This window comes from Vanellus vanellus (genome assembly GCF_965231255.1).
Source record: "Vanellus vanellus genome assembly, chromosome: 1".
Lineage (NCBI taxonomy): Eukaryota > Metazoa > Chordata > Aves > Charadriiformes > Charadriidae > Vanellus > Vanellus vanellus.
In genome coordinates, this window is record NC_138905.1 from 68,567,338 (window position 1) to 68,588,609 (window position 21,272).

Sequence of the window (21,272 nt, forward strand, 5' to 3'; positions counted from 1 at the left end):
AAAGGTATGATCAAAAGAGGTGATCAAACTGGTCAGAATCAAAAGGTTCTGCAGTTTTATCATATGTTTTTTTCATCTGTGGGCTGGAATGGTTCAGTTTTGTCTCATAAGGTTGCTCTTTAGCTCCCTGGATTGCGTACAGAACAGACTCCTGATAGGACACACACTGTGTTTTTTTGCATTGGATAATATTAAGATTTAATGCCATTTTATCTTGTAAATGCAATCTAGAGGCTCTGGCATTGTTGCTGCTATCAAGTTCTGAATTTTTGTATTCCCCATGTGGCAGTAACCTCGGGGGTTTGATTGGCTTTCAAGCACTGATCACAATGGATAGCCTATGACAATAAGTCTCATTACACTGTCAGGAGCCAAAGTGGTTTATTTTTGTGAATTATTGGAGTTGGTCTGGAAAAGCAGCTCTAACACAAGCAAATGTTTCCATTTGTAGCTATGCCTGCCATGGATGTATTTAATGGATATTTACAACTCACCTAAATTTCCTAAGTATTGTATGTTTTTGACCATGAATCGAGTAGTCATTCTATAAAGTTACTTCACAGAACTGCCTAGTCAACTGTGCATGTTGATGTGCTTTCACTTTTAATGTATGAATTACTTGTCTTGTTCATGTCAATACAGCCTCAGCATCCGCGTGGGGGAACACCAACGTTCCCAGATTCACAGATATTTTTCCCAACCGTTCATGAACGGCCGGTGTCTTTCTCACCTCCACCTGTCTGCCCGCCGAAGGTGGCAGTTGCTCAGCGGCGCAAGAGCACTTCATTTTTGGAAGCCCAAACTTGCCACTTCCAGCCATTGCTGAAGACTGGCCAGAGTTTAGTTCCACCTGGTGGTAGTCCCACCAACTGGACACCAGAGGCATTCGTTATGTTGAGCACAGCAGCTCAGAGAGTCGCTGGAGAGCCTCTGCATGTGCAAGTTAATCCCGTGTTTGAGCCAGCTCCTGTCCACAGTGACTATAGATCTGGACCAACACCTCCAGAGGATGCTCACTACAGAATGCATCCAGAAGCTGTATATTTGGTGGGCATGCACTATCCATCACAGGTATCGGAGCAGTATGATCAAGTAGCTTATAACTCTCATGTGACTGAACAACATTTGAAGCAGGTCTCTGAGTCAAACCATGGGCGAGGTGGTCCTCCACAAAGCTCTGTGTTCGACTTTCAATCGGGGCAAACGTACCTGGCAAGACATGTTCAGAACCTGAGGCTGGATTCTGGGATGGGTCCCCTTTCTCCATTATCCAGTGTTTCAGCTCCTCTGAGTGCAGATCCTGCTCAGGTGACATTCCACCAGGTATTTGTTCCACACTCTGCCCCGGCTGTGCTCTCTCACAGTGGTGATGGCAGAGCGAGCTGTGTCTTTGAATTCCATGTGCACACACCGACTTCTGCTCCAGCAGAAGGGGCAACTTTACCCCAGCGGGTCTACAGAAGTCACCGGGGCTCTATGGAGACCAGTCAAGAGGAATCCACTCAAGGCATAGGGTTGCATGGTCGGCTTCAGCCTGTGACTGAGGAGCAGTGTAACTATCTTGGTCCTGAGTTAGCAGGTCCCAGAGGGGGCTCTGCCAGGCGGAGCTGGCCGGAAGGAAGCCCAGAATACTCCAGTGATTCCTCACAGCTGACTTCCTCTGACACTGGCGATTTCCAGTCTCCTCCCCCTACAGGGGGGTCATCTGCTTTTGGTTCAGACTTCTCATTGCCCATTGTTCAGCTGCCTCAGAAGGTATTGCAAGAGTCGCAGCTCTTCATCTGCTTCCCCCAGGGAGCCTCGACTCAGCAGGCCTTGTCCACCTCGCTTTCATCAGGACCACCTGCACTCTATCCTCAGGTTACAGGAGCAAACCCTTCCAGAATTTCTCTGCTTTTTATAAGTCATACCTTGCACTTAAAGTGGACCCTTGTTCTTAGACTTGCTCCATGTGGTTCAAAGTATTAGCAGTCGGGGGGGTGTCTTCCCACCAAGTCAGTAGTGGATCAGGCTCTCTAACTTGCCACATGGCAATGAAATAATGAGGCATCAGCAACCACTTGGCCAGTGTTCAGCTTCAGCTGAAATACTGGTAGGGCTTTTGTGATAAGAGTAGCAAATGGTCAGTGTTCCTCCTGGGCCTGGTTTTTCTTTTGGCAAGAGATAGCTGGAGTACCAAATTGGCTTTTAAATGATGAGTTTAATGAAATGTATCTTCTCCATGGTTTGAATCGGCAATGATAGTAAAATTTGTTTTGTATTTTTGTTCCTGCTCCTTAGCCATTGAATGAGAATGTGTTGTTTGAAGTTGAACTTCTGTATGATCAATGTTTCATTAGACAACAAGAAGGTTAATTTGGTGACTGTCCAAAATGCAAGAGATTTTTCTAGGCTTGGGGGAAGAAAGTGGGAAAAGAGGAATGGAAGGAGCTATATTGTGTATGTGGTTTTGGAAAAATACTTGCAGGATCGTTAAAGAAACTTAAACAAGATGAGTAGTAAATTAGTGACACAAACAACTGTTGCTAATAGGTGTTGCTTGCTTATAAGCCTAGAATATGGTGTCCTTTTTAAAAGCAAAATTTGAGGACTGAAGCTTAGTTTGGAGGTACATGTTTTATCAGCATTTATGGTATTTGCATTTGCAATAGTAATGCATTTGTACACTCTGACTGTGAGGTGTATGTGTACATACGTTGTGTCTGCGCTTGTAGTCTGAAACTTTCATAAGATAAATTTTTGTGAAAAGAGAGGATTTACTTTAAGTAGACTTCTCTTAATCCTTCTGTTCTTGGAATTAGGGGATCTGGCATTTTAGTTATTGGAGTATTAGCAACTTTGGGATTTGTGTGAAGAAACTGGAGGAGAATCTTTTTGCTTTTTGTGGTAAGATCAAGAACTTAAATACTTAAGGCTTTCTGTATGGGATAATAAAGGTGTTTTATTGAAGCTGAAACAGATTTAATCACTAGTCTAATAGATAGTAATTTCTATGCTGTGGCAGAAGTTGTGGAGTGAGGCTGCTGCACAAGAAGTTTGAAAATTACTTGGGGATTGTTTCTCCATAAACCACCTTTGTTAAACTTCAGGACGTGACTTCTGATGGGTGTAAAATACATCTGGAAAACAATTAGGGATCACGATTGTTTTACACAGTATGGTTTCTGGGATCTCTTGTAATTCATTTAAAGATCAGAATTTGAAGCACAAACTGAGTCAATGTGAACAGATGTTACATCAGTGGCATATGGCATGCATTTAGATCCTAGCCAATAAGAGCTTCAAACTTCTAAAATGGCAAAGAAAAAAATGGTTCTTTTCATTGGCAGTCTACTTTCCCCAAAGTTTCTGTAATAAAAAAAAAGTATGTAATTTTAATAAACTTGTTCCTAATAAGCTTCTACAAGCTGAATGATGACAGCATTAAGGAATCTTAGTAGATATTTCTTGATATGATACATATGCACCAGATAAGTCTCTTACAAAGGCAGTCCACCAAAGTGGTGCACGCTCAGGGAACTCATCTGGAGGTCTTTGTCTAATTGTCTCCCAGGATCTGATAAAGAAATATAATGGTCATAAAAATAATGATGAAAATCCTGGGATCTGATAAAAAATGTCGGCGACAAAAATAAAAATCCATTCCATTTTCCTCTACACCATCCACATTCATTTGTATGCCACTCATCCATTTTTTTCGTTGCTTATTCATTCAAAAATTCCGTCGTAGCTAGAATGTGGACCCCCAGATTCTTCAATATCCAATTCTTGGTAGACTTTGAGTGGTAGCGAGTCTGGAAACGATTTCTAGCTTGTATTTGACATGCCTCTCAAAGGGAACTCATGACATGTATGTGTACTGAGTACTTTGTTATTGGTCTAGAATTCTGTATATTTTTGATATTTTTTTTTTTAACAGATAGTTTTATTTCCTTCTTTCTTCCTTCTATCTCCCCACCTAATTGGGTTTAGAACACATGTAAAGGTAAAACCTAATGCCTGTATTTCCAGTTATCATACCAAGGCATCCTGCTCTTAAAGCATCATCAGTGGAAGAAGAAGCTGGTAGGCTGATCTGTCTCATGTTGAGGGGCATGTGGGTTGCAAAGACTTTCTGTATTGGTTATTTTTGGAAGACTTAAAATGGAGTTCAGTACTCTTCTAGATTGCTCTGCTATGTTCTGGTTGTCATAGTGAAATTTGGCCAAAAGGACTGGTTGTCCAAAAGGACAGCTAGAAACCTATTCCAACCAGATCACTCCAGGCAGAAATTATTTTTAACTGTCTGCTGCAGAACCATAGGGTTTAAGCTGATTCTGTCTTTTTTTTTTCTCTTCCAGACACAGGTGCAGGGCCAGTCAGCCTCAAGCAGTGCATCAGTGCCATCCCAGCCTACCCAACACACTCAACAGGTAAGATCAGTCTCCAAACTTTTAGTATAGGATTTTGACTCTTTTAAGAGTAATTGACTACCTCTGTCCTCCCTTCAACCCATAGTTTTGGACAGAAGCAAAGGAATCCTCTGGTTCTTCCCAATCTAACATGCTATGAGATAAATTGCAGAAAGTCAATGAAGTTAACTTTTAGAATCATGTTAATGCTTATTTCCATGTGTGTGTCTTCCCCAACTTTCACCTGAGCTTGCAGTGGATGTCCATTCAAGGATGAATCCCCAGCGTCAGGATTTGCAAGTTAAGCTGTCTAGACAGGCAGACTTCATTCTCCTAATTCTAATTTCTTTTAACTGGAAATACTATCTTCTGTAGCATCCTCTTCTATAACTGCCTTTTGTTCCTTTATAGAATCTTCCTTCTTGTTTTCACAAGTGAAATAATTCTGTTGCAAGAATTGGTGCTGATAATGGAGGTGGATTAGTAATGCTAATAAGTAATTGCTAAAGTTTAATTGGCTCAGCCTACTCAGAAGAACCACTGAAGTCACTTACGAAGGAGTAAAAAGTAGAATTTAAATAGGATATGCCTGAAAACCTGTGGGGGGATAAAATAGCTTCTGCCTCTTTTTTCTACTACAGAATGCACAGCAGCCAGCCTCTTCCCAACAGCCTGGGCAATACCAGCTGCAGCAGCCGTCAGTTTCTGCTGGCGCCACTCCCACACAAACTGTCTCTCAAACTCAAACTTCACAGATTATGGCAGCAGCTGGGACACAGGTAAACAAAATTCTTCTTTCTATCAGAAGATTTTCTTCTTCACAGCTGGCAAATTTGATGTGCTGCTCCTTCCACTTTTGTCATCTTTTCTAATGGTTCCAAAACACTCATCCAGATAATAGTATTCTTAGTGTACTACAACTGTTAATTTTGTTGGAAAATGTGTTGGAAACCCTTTCTTTCACACGTTGCAGTTATGAGTAATTTGAGGGAGGGTTAGTACTTCAGTGCACAAAGATCTTTAAATTGTCGAAACTATCCTGAGGCATATTGATAAATGATATATTATGAATGGATTTTCAGGAACTTGTCATTTCTCTGCTTCCCATCAATGTCTATCTTCTGCACCATTATGTGTGTAAAACATGTTCACTTATTTAGGTAGTGAACCATAAGGACTGCCTTTTCCACTCTGTCATCTTTCTTATTCAGCTCTTCTCCTTTACTCCCTGGTCAAGAAGCTTCTGTTACTGAGTATTACTTCATTTTGGCTCATATCTCTATCTTGAACATGTGAGCCTTGATTTTTGTTTTAAAAATTGTTTTGTTGCTTGTTTAGCTAAACTGCCTTTCCAGTTGCATCGTTCGCTAGCTTTAATTGACATATCCCCTGCCATTCTCTGAATGCTGGCACAGTGGCTTTTCATTCTCCGTTGCTTTAGTCCCCATACCCAAAGCTGACAGATTTTTTGAAAGATGTGTACTTCTTTCCTGTAAGAAGGGAGGCTTGGCTCTGGGGACAGAGTTGAGGGGAATTCGATTCTGTTTATGCACAAGTCAGTGCTTCAGGGTATTAGAATGTTGCTCTTTCACCCTCTGCAGGTGTCTGTTTCAAGAGCCTGTTGAGTTCTTTAGGGGAAGTGTTGCGAAGTGAGGACCTTTTGGAACTCCAGCCAACTTCCCGGCCACTCTGCCAACTGTGCTCCCCACCCACTTTAACAGAGTGCTATAACTTGAATAATTCTTTCTTTGACTAATGCGTGAAAATTCTGCTTTCTGCCACCCTGCTTTAAAAAAAGAAATATCTATCTCTATTTTCTTTACCTCCCCAGCTTCCTGTTTCCCAACCAGTGTCGATCATCCAAGGCGAGCCTCAATTACCTGTTGCAGCACCTTCTCTCCCTCAGCCTTCAGTTGCCCCATCAGTCCCCATTGGCTCTCATTTTCTACCCATGGGACAGCCCTTGCCAACTTCCATGGTACCCCAGTTCTCAGTCTCTCAGTTGCCCGTAGCAGCTCCTCACGTGTCAGTGGCTCAGCCAGGTTTCCAGTCGCTGCCCATTTCAATGGCAGCTGGAATGAATCAGCCATTGCTCACACTGGCAACGACTGCTGCGGCAACTGCTGTCCCTGTAGGATCAACTGTTGTCCCTAGCCAGCTTCCCACACTGATGCAGCCTGTGGCTCAGTTGCCCAGCCAGGTTCTCCCGCAGCTCCTGCAGCCGGCTGTCCAGTCCGTGGGATTGCCAGTCAGCATTGGACAAGCTGCTGAAGCTTCACTTCCTGCTGGAGATGCTCTTTACCAGGTATTGTTGCAAGCCAGCAGAGCTCTTCTCCACATTTTTACCTGTTCCTCTAAGGTACCAGATCTGAACTGTGTGCCCTGGCCAATTCACTTCTCATAAGAGAGCCATTAAGCCATGAAGATGAATTCTGTTGTGTGCAAAAGGACCATTTTAAGGAGGAGGGGGGGGGAAGAAGTCCTTGGACACCCTGGTGTTTTGAGGTTTTCATACTTGGCAATGGAATTTTTCTAAAAGGACAGAATCATAGTGCAGGACTTTGGTCAACCACTGTGTGAAAGAGGACAGCTACATATCCAAGAGATTCATCAACTTGGAAAAAAAAAGACAAAAAATTGTGATTTTAAAAATGGAGGATGTGTGTTGGAAAGAAAATCAATGGCAGCATATTCAGCAATGTCAGTATTTCGTTCCAAGTCTGGGAAGGGGAAGGGAGGTGGGGAAGGGGGACATGGACTTTCTAGAAATAAGTCAGACAGCATGGATCTTGGAACGTGATGTAAGTACCTGATGCTAGTCATGAAATGCTAGACTGCGGGCACAGACTGCTTCAGCTACTTGGCCATTTTTACAGTGATCACACAATCTGAATAGTGACAAAAATTGTGACTCAGCATATGATTGTTCTTCTAAACCAAAAATTGTATAGATGTAGAAATATCTGCACTGGGGTTATAAAGAGTGCTGTAGAACTGCAACAGTGTGTAGGAATGTTCCTGGGTCAGCTCATCATGAGAGGATAGGAAGAACTCGAGCATTTTTGCTGTTAGTCTCAAGAATGAGCAGCAGTTGTGTAACATCTTCTGAGCAGTAGTCGTTCAGCCTGAAAATTCTTCAAAATTCATTTCAAGTCTCAGCCCTTAAAATATTAACAGCAGGAGTTGGGAGATGAAGATTGTTTTGCCTTAGACTTGGAACTTTGAGTGGGAATTTGCTTGTTCAAGCATGGTGACTCCCAAGCTGAGCTTTGGCTACACGAACAGTTTGCTCTGCTTCTCTGGGAAGATGGCCTTTGGGAGTGCTTGAACAAGTACAGAAGGGAGTGCTTGAACAAGCCCCTGACACTGAAACTTTAGTTGTTTTTTTTTTACTCTCTTTTTTTGTCAGTAACTCTGACATTCACTAACTTGACTTCCTCATTTCTATTACAGGGCTTTCCATCTCGGCTGCCGCCTCAATACCAGGGTGACTCGAATGTTGCACCTTCCTCTGCTGTGGCCTCTGTTAGCATTCCTTCTGCCGTACTGTCCCCTCCCTTATCCACAGATGCAATGGCTCAGCCGGGCTATCTTGCTCCTGTTGTGCAGCCGTATGCGGAGCAGAATGTTTTAGCTCCCATGGGCAGCCTAGGAGGGCAGGTTCAAGTGCCCCAGCCTACAGTGAGTTTAGCTCAACAGGCCTCATCTGCCTCCTCACAGCAGGCGGTTTTGGAGGTAAATATGTTGAATATAATCTAACAATACATTTAGGGTGTTTGAATTATGCAACAGTGTATGTGTGTGGGGAACTAATCTCTTCCATGCTTGTCTTCAGTTGGAAATTAATATTTCAAATGACCTTTTTCTTACAGCAGAATGTCATGCCAATGTGGGGACCTTGTTGCCACTGGCTGTTCTGTTGGGAAGTGAGTGTGCATCCTGCAGGCAAAAACCTGTTAACACTTCACTTCTTGCTAATACTGTAGAACATTTTTGCCATATCAAAAACAAACTGCAACTGATAGCCTTTGAGAATCTGTTGTCATGCCTATTCCCTGCAGCGTTATTCTTGCTAGGAAGAATTTGAATTGTCTTTGTGTTCTGCATTGGCTTGCCTTTTGCACATTCTGTTAGTAAGACTGTGGCTGCATGGCAAACTGTAGTGACACATAGCAGTAGAAAGGATGGCTGATTTCCTCTCCCAACCCCTGCCCAGATGATGATTTGCTTCACTGCAGTTTGCTTTAGAATCTTTTGTAAATTAGCGCTGTCTAGATGCCAGTTTGAAGTTCTAAGAAGGTAGTGCTTTTAAGCTTTACAGCTGATTTGGGAGGAAACATTGAAGACTACTGGGTTACTTGAAAAGGAACGGTATTCTTTGAGGGGGGGTTCTTGATGTAGGTTTCTATCTGTAGGGTACTCAGGGAGTCTCACAGACCGCTCCTTCAGAGACCCTTCCAGCAACACAGCCTGCTCAGTCTACCCCTTTGGCTTCCTCTATGGATAGGTAAGCACTGTTTTCACCAGACTGAATTTCAATTTCATGTGTTAGATTATTCTTCCTTGGGTGATCTTTAGGTATCTCTTCTTCACCGGGGGTATTTTTTTACTGAGGGTGTTCTTGAGGATGGGAGGAAATAAACTTCCTAGAGGAAAAATAGGCTTATGAGAGTTGGAGTAAGTTTTGATTTACAGCAGGGTATGGAGGAAGTAAATAAGATTATGTATAGTGATTTAATTTATAATCCTTTTTTTATTTGTCATGTCAAATGGATCATAAGGGATGTTTTTTATGTCCTTTTGGCACTTAAACAGAATTCAAACTACAAATAGCTTGAAAACATATTCAGAAGATGTATTTGTACAACTCAGTTTGCAAGAGATGTGTAGTTAAATAATTACTATTAGAATTGCTATTCAAGCAACCCTAAGTGTTGATAGGACTCTTCTCCCCTGTTCCACGATTAACAGGCAGCTACTGCTATCCAGAAGAGAATACCATCTGGTAGCATTAACTGTATTGTTGCAGTTATGGAGTGCATGGATACTAATATAAAGTTGGGTTTTGGTTTTGGTTTTTTTTTTTTAGTGCACATTCTGATGTTGCTTCAGGATTGAGTGATGGCAACGAGAATGTTCCAGCTTCTAGTGGAAGGCACGAAGGGAGGACTACTAAACGTCATATGCGGAGGTCTGTCCGCAGTCGCTCTCGCCATGAGAAGACTGCTAGGCCGAAACTTAGAATTCTAAATGTGAGTATTTTTATATTTTAGTGATAGTTTTGTAGTGCTGATGTCTTTTTTTTTGAGCTTCAAAAAGTTTTTTTTGTGTTGAGGAATGTGCGTCTTCTGCGGTCTTGTTCTACATCACACCCTGCTGCAAGCACACAAGCTATCCAGTATATCCAGCTTCTGCTTCTAGAGTCAGCATTCCAAACGTCATCTATTAAAAGCTTTTTGGAGCATTAAATATGGCAAAATTGATTGTGATTGTCTGTGTTTCCACAGACTGTCCTAAAATATTTGATGTATCATCAGAAAAAATGATGCTGTACATGGCACTGTTTGTTAGACTGGAAAGAGAGAATGTGTTTCTATTACACCAGTACCATTTGTCTCTGTGAGCTTTAAAGCACAAGTCTTAGTTTCTCATGCTTTTGATTTGAACTATTGGGTTTTTTTGCTTTAGGTTTCAAATAAAGGTGATCGGGTAGTGGAATGCCAGCTAGAGACACACAATCGGAAAATGGTTACTTTCAAATTTGATTTGGATGGTGACAACCCCGAGGAAATAGCTTCCATTATGGTAAGATATATTTTGGAGATGAAGAATTGAATCCAGTCTTAATCACAGGAGTAATATAACCAGTCTTATTTTCTCATTTATGTTTCAGAATTGCTCTTCTATGTAGCATGGTCTGTACTCACCTTATTGTTACACAAACACAAATAGAAACTCTGGGCACAGAGTGGTATACCAAATTGACAGTTAATATTGCGTGCTCAGTTCATGTGAAAATTTGCGTCAGTTTTTAGCTTAGAATTGTGGTTTTCTCAAGTAAATTTGCCCTTAGTTTTTTTTTTCAATCTAATGTTTTTGAAAACTGCAAACAACTTTCTGAAAGTGCCAGGTTAAACAATTTCTGTTTGCTTTTCTAAGAGCAGATGTTGCTAGATCTTTAAAACTTATGTAAGCTTAAGCTTTGAGTTTTTTGCCATTGTTCTCAACTGAAATGGCAAGATCCTGCCTTTAAAGCAAGGAATGGGAATCACTTTTTGGTTTCTGAAAATCAGTAATGATTGATGCTGCTTTTGACTTTCTTGAAGGAAAACCCCTCTCCATTCAATGTGTAATGGTCAAGCATAGAAAAGAACTTACCCTGTAGAGATGCATTTAAATGAGAATACTGTGCAGCATGGAATAGAACCTGCCATTTTTAATCTTTTTTTTTTTTTTAAGTTAAACTCATATTCTTGGGCTGGTACAATCTGAATGAAACTGAGATTGTTTTAGTGTTACTGAAGTGAGGGGGGATGACAAAAAGCAGTATCTTTTGGCAGCTTCTTGGGCACCTGTGCAGCATTCATCTTTTAACTTAGAGAGGTGGCAGAATAATAGGTGGTATGTGCTGGATTTCATACCTTTTAAAAGGAACCAAATCAGTGCCGAGAGAAATGATCTCTTAGCCACTAATGGCTTTCCAAGAAAGAGGAAGAAGTTGGTTCTTGGCCATCTATGTATATTGGCAGTGTAAATAAGTTGATAGCATGAAGTCAAGTGCCAAGAAATATGGAGAGAATACACAGATGTTTTACTTCGCCTCATACCTAAAGTGATCCTATGAAGGAATAAAAGAGTATGGTTGACTTAAAACAACCCAGACAAACAAAAAAAAACAACAAACAAACAACAACAACAAAAAAAAAACAACCCCCCCCCCCAAAAAAAAAAAAAAAAACAAAAAAACAAAAAACCCCTAAACCCCCAAACATGTGCACATTCTCCAAACAACAAGAAATGCCATTATTTGAAGATTAGAAACAAAATATGTGAACGGTTCATCCGAAATGCAGTCACATAGTTGCAAGGGTGCAATGTAATTTAGACAACTGAATCTGGAACTTTGTGCTCACTGGTTTCTTGTTGGGCATTGAGGAAACTTTTGGTTGTAAGATTTCTGGTTTTCTTTTAATCAGGATATTTATTGTTAGCCATACCCCATGTGGGTATGTCATTGCTCAACTCAAAGCACTGAAAGTTTCTTTTAACTAGTGAGTGTTCTGCATTGCAAAGGCTGATATAAGCACATTGTGCTTGTCTTTCCTTTTTCTGAACCAGCATCCCAGAAACTTGATGTAAAAATAATGCCTTAATCTTCTCCCTATATAGGGAACATAATACCTGCATTTATGTACTACAGCCAGACTTTGAGTTAGTGATGTGCAACCTACGTAGCGTAGAAGTTCTATATGGCATGGAAAAGAAGAAGCACAGAACATATCTTGCAATACAGAATTTTCAACTTTTTTTTTATATTATAGTTTCCTTTAAATGTGGCTCTTAATGTATGTTACATTGGATATGAGGAACTGCAGTGAGATAAGGCTGCTAATTTTAAATTTCACTGTGCTACGCAAAGATTGAGGTGACAATTTGATGAAGTGAGATTGAATGTTGTTCCACACCAAAGAGTAAACCAGTGCAAATACTTCTGTACTGGAGATAATTTTAGAAACAATTGTTTTTTAAAGTGTCCCACCTTTATCTTGTGCATAAGAACAATGAAGGGAGGACAAACAGTAACAATGAAAGTAAATTATGGTTATTCGATACCTAGTTTTGAAATAACTTGTGGAAAATTATTGTTGCTTTGTCCTCTTTACAGGTGCAGAATGAGTTTATTTTAGCAACCGAGAGAGACTCATTTGTAGAACAGGTACGAGAGATTATTGAGAAAGCAGATGAAATGCTAAGTGAGGATGTAAGTGTGGAGCCAGAAGGTGATCAGGGTTTGGAGAGTATGCGGACAAAAGATGATGGCTTCTTTCCAGGGTCGCAGGTATGTAAAGGATAGATTGTCTTAGCTATTTGTGTTTTCCATTTTGGGTGGTATGGTTTTGTGAGTAGAGCTAGCTAGAAACTGAAACTTTCTTTCAAGAGAAATAACAAAGATTAAAAATTAAAAGACAAGACAGAGAAAGCTTCATATCGGGGTGAGAGCCTAAAATTCATTTAGAAAGCTAAATAATCTTGCTTTTTGATGTGTTCTAACGCTTCTGAAGCTGCTGAATCTCCTAACAGTCCACTAAGCAGACAATGTTAAATGCTGAGGGTTCTTGGAGTTGAGGTTATTGTGAGGCAGGGCCTCACCCCCAGCCCTGCGCTGCTCACTAAACGCTGAAGGCCTGGACTCAGGCCCTCTACGCAGTGAGCTACTAAGAGATTGGATGGCTCAGTTAGAAAACACATGTTTTGAAATTGGTTGCTGGGAATGAGAAGGGGTGACATTTCCTGAATCTCTGCCTTATTTCCACCCAGAACTATCTTGAAACACCCATTTATCTATGGAAAGTTTAAAGAAGTCGGTTGGAGTGCCTGTTAACAAAAGAGTGTTTAGGTCAATTAGCTATATTGATGGTCACTAAGTAGAGAAGCTCTAAAGGCACTGTAGCTGACATTTATCTGGGCAGAATTCCACTAGTTTGGTAATGGTGCTTGTGTCCAAGGTACTGCTTACCTTTTAATGCCCACATTTCAGTAAGCTAGCATTAAGAACTATCTTGTGGGTTTCTGTTTCAGAATAGAACTTTAAATTTTATCTTACTTTACAGAAATTAGAGTTCAAACAGCCAGATCCTACATCTTCCATGCCACAAAGAATAGGTAAGTCTTGTGATTTTTTTCAACAGTTATCTTTTTCAGTTTCAGCAGATGGGTGCAGCCAAGTTTTTATTTTGTATGATGGAGTGCACATTCCATATTGCAGGTTATGTATTTAATTGCAACCATGTATCACTAAACATCTAACTTCTTTCTGTTTAGGGGTTCCTCCTAGCTCCTTTACCCAGGTTGTCCATTCTGCAGGAAGACGGTTTATTGTCAGCCCTGTTCCTGAGAGTCGGTTAAAAGAACAGGGCTTTTTCACATGTGCTGTTCCTGGAGGAAAAGAAACTTCGGATATGGGTAAGTTATCTAAACTCCAAAAAAATAGATAGCTAAGACATTCATCAAAACTGTGAAGTTAAACTAAACTGTTCATAAACACCTCTTAAAGTCTTGTGGGAAGTAAGGAACTGTCTGTGCTGGTTAGAAGTGATTATGATTTGGGTGATACTATGCAGGATTCTCGGGGGGGAAAAAAGTGTTGATGGGCTGTCTGCAAGACTGAAGCCTTAAGTCTGTATTTTAGTGTAAGCCTGAATATGTAATTTTTTTATTATGCTGAGAGGTAAATGTGATCGTAATCTAACAGTAGAAATAATACTGTAATTAACTTGTCCATGTGGACTGACATTTTTCTGTTTTTGCAGTTGCTGCATCTCCACTGCATGGTCCTGGAATGAATCTCTCCCACTCGGCATCATCACTGAGCTTGCAGCAAGCTTTCTCTGAAATGGGGCATGCTCAAATGACAGAAGGGCCTAGTACAGCTCCTCCAGTGTTCAATCAAACAGTACCACCATTTCCACCTGCACTTTCTACCATGGCAGGCAGTGGTGCATCTCTGGCATCTGTGGCTGCTTCTTCAATATCTGTTCCCTCCAGCACAGGTGTTTCTCTTCCAGGATCTGTTACTTTGCCTTCAGAGAGTGCAGCTGTTGGAGTTGCACCAAGTGCAAGTGTGCCAAGCTCTATTTCTCCACCACCAGCCTCACAATCTGGACAACAGTCGACTGGTGTTGCTTCCAGTGTGAGCGCCCCTGCTTCTTTCTCCTTACCTACCACATCCCAGCCTGCTCAACCAGTAACTGGAGACATTGCCCCCAGTGTCACCACACCATCGTCTTTGGCACCGCCATCAACCCAGGTTCCTGGTGTCACTGGTCTTGGTGTTGTTGCACCAGCTGTGACATCTCAGTCTGCTCCTCAGATTGTAAGTAGTATGGCAGCACCACAGACATCTGTTGCCCTGTCTCTGCCTCAGAATGTGGCTTTGCAGCTTCCTCAGCTTAGTAGCAGTGGGTCTGTCTCCAACCTGGCAGAAACAACAGTTGTAAGTGCTCCGCAGCCACTACCTGAGAGTGGGCAGTCTATGGATAAATCACAGCTCTGCAATGCAGCTGGCTTATCTCTTCCAATTTCTGCACCTTTATCATCCTCAGCAACAAGCATATGTAGTTCAGTCACTCAGCCAGTGATACATCCCTTACTTGTCCCATCAGGAATAACATCAACACCTGTCCTACCCCAGATTCCAGGTGCAACACCCATGTTGCCCCAGGTTCCCTTACCTGGTGTCTTACCACAGCCAGTTACTAACTTGCCTGCAGTACAGCAAACTTTGATACACAGCCAGCCTCAACCAGCTCCATTACCCAATCAGCCTCATATTCACTGTCTGGAGGCTGATGCAGATGCTCAGTCTAAAGCTCCTGGTATAGATGATATAAAGACCCTGGAAGAAAAGCTACGGTCTCTCTTCAGTGAACATGGTAACGTGGGAACAACGCATCCATCAGTATCTCTGGAGACATCGTTGGTAATGGAAACTACAGTTATTCCTGGGATACCAACCACTGCTGTTGCACCAACTAAACCCCTGACATCCATTAGCACTTGTATACCTCCGAGCAGTTTGCCTCTTGGACCAACTGGCTTGCCAGTGCTGACACCAGTTGCCACTCCTGGGCAAGTGATCACCCCAGTCAGCTATATTTCGGCATCGAGCAGCATTGCAACAGCAGTAGTGAAACCAGGGACCTCTCCTTCAAAACCCCCTCTTAGCAGGGTACCGGTAAGAAATGCAATGTTTGTGTGAATATTCTTGAGCAAAATCCCTTTTGTAAAGCAAAATATTTATTCAGGCTGAGCTGTCTTCATTTAATATAATATTGAAAGTTTTATGCTCCGGTTGTTTTTATTTGTCCCAAGAGGTGTTTTATTTTGTCCATATTGGAAAAAAAAAAAAGTCCAGTTCTATATTTTGCCGCCGAGTGAGCTCTCTAGTGTTGCTGTTAATTTTTCCTACTCCTAAACTACAAAGAGCGAAGCAGCTGTGATTTGGTTTTTTTTTGTGTTTGGCTTTTTTGTTGTTGTTGTTTTTTTTTTTAAATAGATTTTGGAAGGCCTTTTTTAAACTAGCTTTTTATCTTGTACATCACTAGAATGAGATGGGGTGGTTGTATCACAGAGTAGTCAGGATAGCTGAGCTTTTGCTTCTTATCATGACCCTTTTCCTTGAAGACAAAGGTGAACCTGGCTAAGGTTTTGGGTTTGTTTTGTTTTTTTTTTTTTTAAGATCATCTGCTGCTTATGTGGTGCCTGGATACTCTTTTCCTTCCAAGTGTTAGATTTGTGAAAGCAGAATTTTGAGAAGTTTAAAAGATATGTGACTATCTGAAAACAAACTTTCTTGTTTATTGAATCTTGTTCTTTAAACAAACACTCTTTCATAAAGAGATAGTCATGATGTATAGTAACAACTTGAGACACGCTGTGGATGTTGTTACCTGCATATTAACCAGAAGTATCAATATGCAGAATTAGGCTACCTGTTTTCTTTTAAATGGCTCCCTGTGTTGGGAGACAGTGCATTTCAATATTTTAAACTATTGGTAGCCCTTTCCTTTTGAAAGTTAAATGGAAATAGGTTGAAGAAACTTTCAGGTGTTTAACAAACCAAAAACCTTAGTACTCACTTCCTTTTGTTTCTGTAATGTTCTTTTCCACTTACCAACAGTTGTGTTGGTCTTCTTTAGTCAGCCTTGCTATTAACCAGTTTGAGGCTATTTGAATTGAGCTAATGGTCCTAGCATCTCCATTCATTAGTAGTCTTGCCCTTGTATTCTTTGTATTCATACAAAGTAGAAAATTTCTGCCACGGAGGAGCAGGAGTAAGTGCCAATGAAGTTGGGAAGGAAATCTAGACACAGAGGCATTCATTTATATTGAAATGAAATCAAGAATTAGAAAAGAAAGATTAGAAAATAATAAAAACTGGTGTTGGTTCAGGAACAGCTGGAGCAGTTAGAAACCAGCTAATTGCAAACCTGCAATTACAAAGGCTTAGGTTTAAATGTAGTAAGTGTTTGGGGTTTTGGATTGTTGGTTGTGGAAAAACTACCTTTCCTGGAGTTTTCACTTATAAACTAGCTTGTTTGTTTCAAAGCTTAAGTTTAGTTTAGCTTTCTGTGTTGGTTTTGAGTTTTAAGGAGCTTACTGCTTTAGTTTTCTGGGGTTTACTAAACTCTGTGTGGGTCTGTTTTGTTTCATTTATGGCCAACCTGTTGACCTAGACAGTTCAATGTGTTTTGACTTGTCTTGTGAATTTATTTGAAGTATGTTTTGCCTCTTGTTTATACACTAAATGATTAATTTACCACAGCTTAAAAATTCATTATGCCTCAGAACAGGTAATGTCCACGTGTATGTTCCTAGTGCACAAAAATGCTGAGGTAATGCAGCTTGGTGTAGTTCCTGCTGAAATATTTTTGGGAGGATAGGTAGCTATGGAATGTGTCTTCGCTGGGCAGTTATTATGCAGTTTGAACCATTGGTTAAACAGCGGTAACATGACTGCAAGCTAGACTACAGCTGAGAATAAGAATTGCAAATTGTGTAATGGATCGCTTAATTCCTAGTACTTCCCACTTCCCTAACAATGGAAATAACTAACTGGAATGTGCTATCTGACCTGGCAGGGAGGCTTTGATGCTTCCTTCTAACCTTTCCAGTCTCTCTAACCTCTTCCACATAACCTGGATGGCTTCCCTCTACCCAGTTGCATGGCCTAGTCATCTTCTATGGGTCATCAACACCTTTCAGGTTCAAAAGTGATGGATCAAGAAATTGGTGTGAGAGATCTATTGATCTGCTTCTCAACAAGTGGAGACATCCTCAGGCATGACAGTTCCTGTTCTCAAGTTATATTGCTTGGAACAGTTTGCCAGAAGCACATAGCTTGCTCTTGCTAACGGGCAGTTAACATAGATGTGTTGTAAGGACATTGAGTGCATTCTTGCACCCTTTTATAAATTAAGCTTCTTGGAAACTTAATTGCTTTTTGGAAGAATTATTGTAGCATTTCTTGCAGACTTGAAAATAATATCCCCAAGATACTCTGCTCCTGAACACAGCAGGTTGTTTAAACTGGAAATTGGGGCTACTCAAAAATAATCTGGATTAAAAAATAAAAGCGAAGAAAAAACTTCCCCCAACTTTGTTGCAAAAATCCCTAAAGACTCTATGCTAACTCTCCAGGAAGGAAGTCTCTACAGAAAAAAATGTTGAGGCTTCTGTTGTATGACATGACTGACTGTAGCTTGGTATCTGATCCTTCTGTTGTTCCGTGTCTGATGGACTCGCGTTTCCTCTTCGTTATCCATAGGTGCTACCAGTAGGTTCTGACCTTCCGGCTGGCACTCCATCCAGTGAGCCGCTGCCACCTTTTCCAGGACCTTCACTAACTCAGGTGCTACACGACTCGGCAGATTTTATCTGCTGCTTTTCCTTTCAAAGAGCATGTTTCGATTAAACTCTCCATTGCATGTTATTAATGTCTTTGTTTTTCTTTTCTTTTGACTGAGTAACCCCTTTTGTGTAACTGTAGCAGTAGCCGGAGTCACTTCAGTGCTGGGTACAGCATCCCAAAGGGCAAGCTACGTATCCAGTCTCTGAAGTACAGGATCGATTAGTCAGACTTGGGTTTTTTTAGTGTCTTACCCTGAGCTTTAGAGGTTGAGTTTTTTGTTGTGATTTTTTTTTGAGGGGGTGGGGGGAAGTAACACAGGTAAGTGTGTGCATAAAACTTGAACCTGTTTTCTTCTTGAAAAGGGTATAGTAGCAAAATAATACTCTTTAGGGAAGCAGTATATACTGCAATTAAACATTAATGAAAATGCAAAATTGCTGGCTTTGCGAATTCCTGGGGTTTGTTGTGTGTTTGTTTTTTTTTTTTTTTTTCCCCAGTTATTACTACACTCTGATTTCACTAGGCTTTGCAAAAGGTCTTTGAAGCTCCTTATCATAAACATGTGTTGAAATGTAACAATAGCTTCCCTTGCTCGGATTCTGTCCTTGTATGCAGTAGTTAGCTTGTATATTTTGTATGTAAATTGGACAGGTGTTCAGCTCAAGACCACAAGGATTAAATTTGTCTTCATTTTTGTTTACAAAATAGAACAACACCCCACCCCCCCTTCTGTAATTGAAAGAACTGTATTAAGACAAAACTGGTTTATGGATCTTCTAAATGCTGTGTAACGAGATGTAACAGGGGAACTCTACACTTCAATATGCAAAGAAAAGCTGAAAAAATTACCAAACAGAACCCATGAGACAGACTTGCACTATGTTTGAAAGAAGTCTGTGAATAAACACAAAGATGGCTTTCTATATAATTATATTAAAGTACACTTGGCACAGAGTTATCATCACAGTTTTCTATTCAGACTTGTAAAGAATGTATGATTCAAGTGGGTACCTAGTGGTGTCTGATTAAGGCTCAGAGTGATTTTTGTCTTAAATCTAGTGTTTCCTGTGTACATGTGCTTCTTATAGTAGTAACCTCTTCCACCTGTGGCTTAAGTCCACAGTGAATAGTCTTAGAATGTGGGTCCAAAAGCTACACTTGAATTGGAGTCTGTCCTTTTATAGAAAGGAATTACTCACTTAAGTCTTAACTGTAATTTTGAAGTAATTCCAATAAAGTAGCTACACTATGACACAGTACTCTGCACAATATTTATTAGCATTATGGCCCAATTTCTTTTTTTGTTTTCTTGACTGCTGAGAATTTTAATGCAAACTGAGTTAACTTTGATGAACTTCTCTCTATAACATTCTCCCTCTTGTTTCTTGCAATGGAGTTCTTGAATTCAAGTTTCACCAGTGGAAGGGAACTTAAAATAAACTTTCAAGGTCATTTTAGTTCTTTGCAAGCTGTTCCTTTTTTGGGATTTACAATAGCTTCATGAGAAAACGTTTATCTGAAAGGATTTAAGCTGACTGTCATACAAAGGAATAGTATTAGAAAATTGCAAATTGAAACTGTGCTAAGGCATCTTTGGTTAATGAGCTGTCATGGCTCATATTCTACAGCTAAAACTGTAAGAACTGAATTCCATGTGTTAGGGTACCAATTTTCAAAGATACCATTGGAACAGTATTTCCATTTCTGGCTTTCAAATTGGGAGAACTATGGTATTACCTGGTTCTAAAGACATGGGTAGAGTTGAGCAGTGGGGCATGTTAGCTGCTCTTGTGTAGTTTTATGTTGGTTATGACATTAATAGTCCCTTTTTAGCTTTTCCAGCTTTTTTCTTCTGGTGCTTCCTATGCAGAAGTCCTGTCTTTATTCAGCAATTTCTCTAATTCTCCCAGTAAACATTGTTATTTTGTAGTCTCTTAAGAATCTCCCTTAGACTAAGTTTGCATAGAGTATGTCGTGGAGGTTAGAATGGAAACAGTCTAGTGGGCCTAAGTTACAATGTGTTGAAGGCTGACATCTTATCCTGTCTATTCCTGCTGTACTACTTTCTTGGTCTTCATCTGATGGAGCAAATGCAAATCAGTGACCTTGATCAAGGAGTCCTCGCAGATAGCCTCTGTGTCCAGAACTGCTTCTTGGTTGCCTCTTCTTTTTAAAACATATTTAAATCTTCTGTAAGCAATTAGAATCAGTCCATTACTTGGAAAGTATTATTCAGTCTGAAAAGGCAGAAGTTTGTGCTCTTCATGTAAGAAAACTATGGAAGTGAATGTATGGCGATTGAAACCTGTCATTGACAGGAGTGCTGCTGTATTTGGTTTTATGCAGCTTCTTTCTAGCAGGCTGAATGAGGGCCGTATTCCTGCCCTGTGAGTAAGCAGCAAGTGGATATCTTCTGCCTCCAGACTGAGTAAGAAGCTGAATGGCTTATGTAGAGCTATAGGATGGTAGCGTTAGCAAGCAATGCTTTTTTTTTTTTTTTTTTTTCTTCTGGCTGCTGGAGGCAGAAGGCTTATGCCTTTCAGCCAGTTCTTTCTGAAGCATGGTTTTGCTGAAGAGGAGAGAACAATAATTTGATGATAATTCATATCTCTGTTCTTACGATGAGCAAGAGTAGCACATGGATCTGGAGGTGGCTGGTTAAAATCAGTCACAATAACAATAAAAAGGACTACAAACTTATTGCTTGGAACATGGTATGTTAGTAGTAATTTCCCCTACACTCAAAGCACTTGTAGCCACTTATGTGACCCAAGCCACTGTACTACTGCAAAAGGCTTCTTCCTGTTTGTCAGAGGTATTTCTGGCAGGATTTGTGGTATGGAAGAGGCACAAATATAGATTCCTTGCTTCTCCTCCTTTGCAGACAGCTTACCTAATTTCACTTCTCATTTGAACTCTAAAGCCTCTCTAGGAGTGAAACAAAATTGGAGGAGACTAACTGGATCAAATCTGATTGACTGTTAAAAGCATTTGGTGCTATCACATAATACTGTCTGGAAAATTACTAGGCTTGCCTTCCTTACTGCTTCTGTCAGTAGCTCATTACACAACTCTTTTTTTTTTTTTTTTTTTTTTTTTTTTCCTTTTTTAGTATCAGACTCCTAATTTGCAGACAAAGGATGTGTCATCTCAAGACCAGTTTTGGACAGTTTGTTCCTTATTCTTAAATACCTGTTTTGTTTGTTCCTTAATTGCTTTTAAAAGTATACTTAGATGAATTTTTTCAAGCT

The 21,272-nt window shown here is 40.5% G+C and overlaps 1 protein-coding gene across 1 annotated transcript in view; it reads left to right on the top strand.

The window, feature by feature from the left end:
- The window catches only part of WNK1 (WNK lysine deficient protein kinase 1), a 107,140-nt gene that overhangs the window by 67,677 nt on the left and 18,191 nt on the right, over positions 1–21,272 (top strand). The window contains exons 10-22 of the mRNA XM_082498637.1: positions 643–1,860; positions 4,341–4,412; positions 5,033–5,170; positions 6,223–6,696; positions 7,845–8,126; positions 8,807–8,898; positions 9,481–9,643; positions 10,080–10,196; positions 12,277–12,450; positions 13,223–13,274; positions 13,434–13,574; positions 13,922–15,345; positions 17,938–18,021. Coding sequence (XP_082354763.1) covers positions 643–1,860; positions 4,341–4,412; positions 5,033–5,170; positions 6,223–6,696; positions 7,845–8,126; positions 8,807–8,898; positions 9,481–9,643; positions 10,080–10,196; positions 12,277–12,450; positions 13,223–13,274; positions 13,434–13,574; positions 13,922–15,345; positions 17,938–18,021 — 4,431 coding nt within the window. The remainder of the gene's footprint in view (positions 1–642; positions 1,861–4,340; positions 4,413–5,032; positions 5,171–6,222; positions 6,697–7,844; positions 8,127–8,806; positions 8,899–9,480; positions 9,644–10,079; positions 10,197–12,276; positions 12,451–13,222; positions 13,275–13,433; positions 13,575–13,921; positions 15,346–17,937; positions 18,022–21,272) is intronic.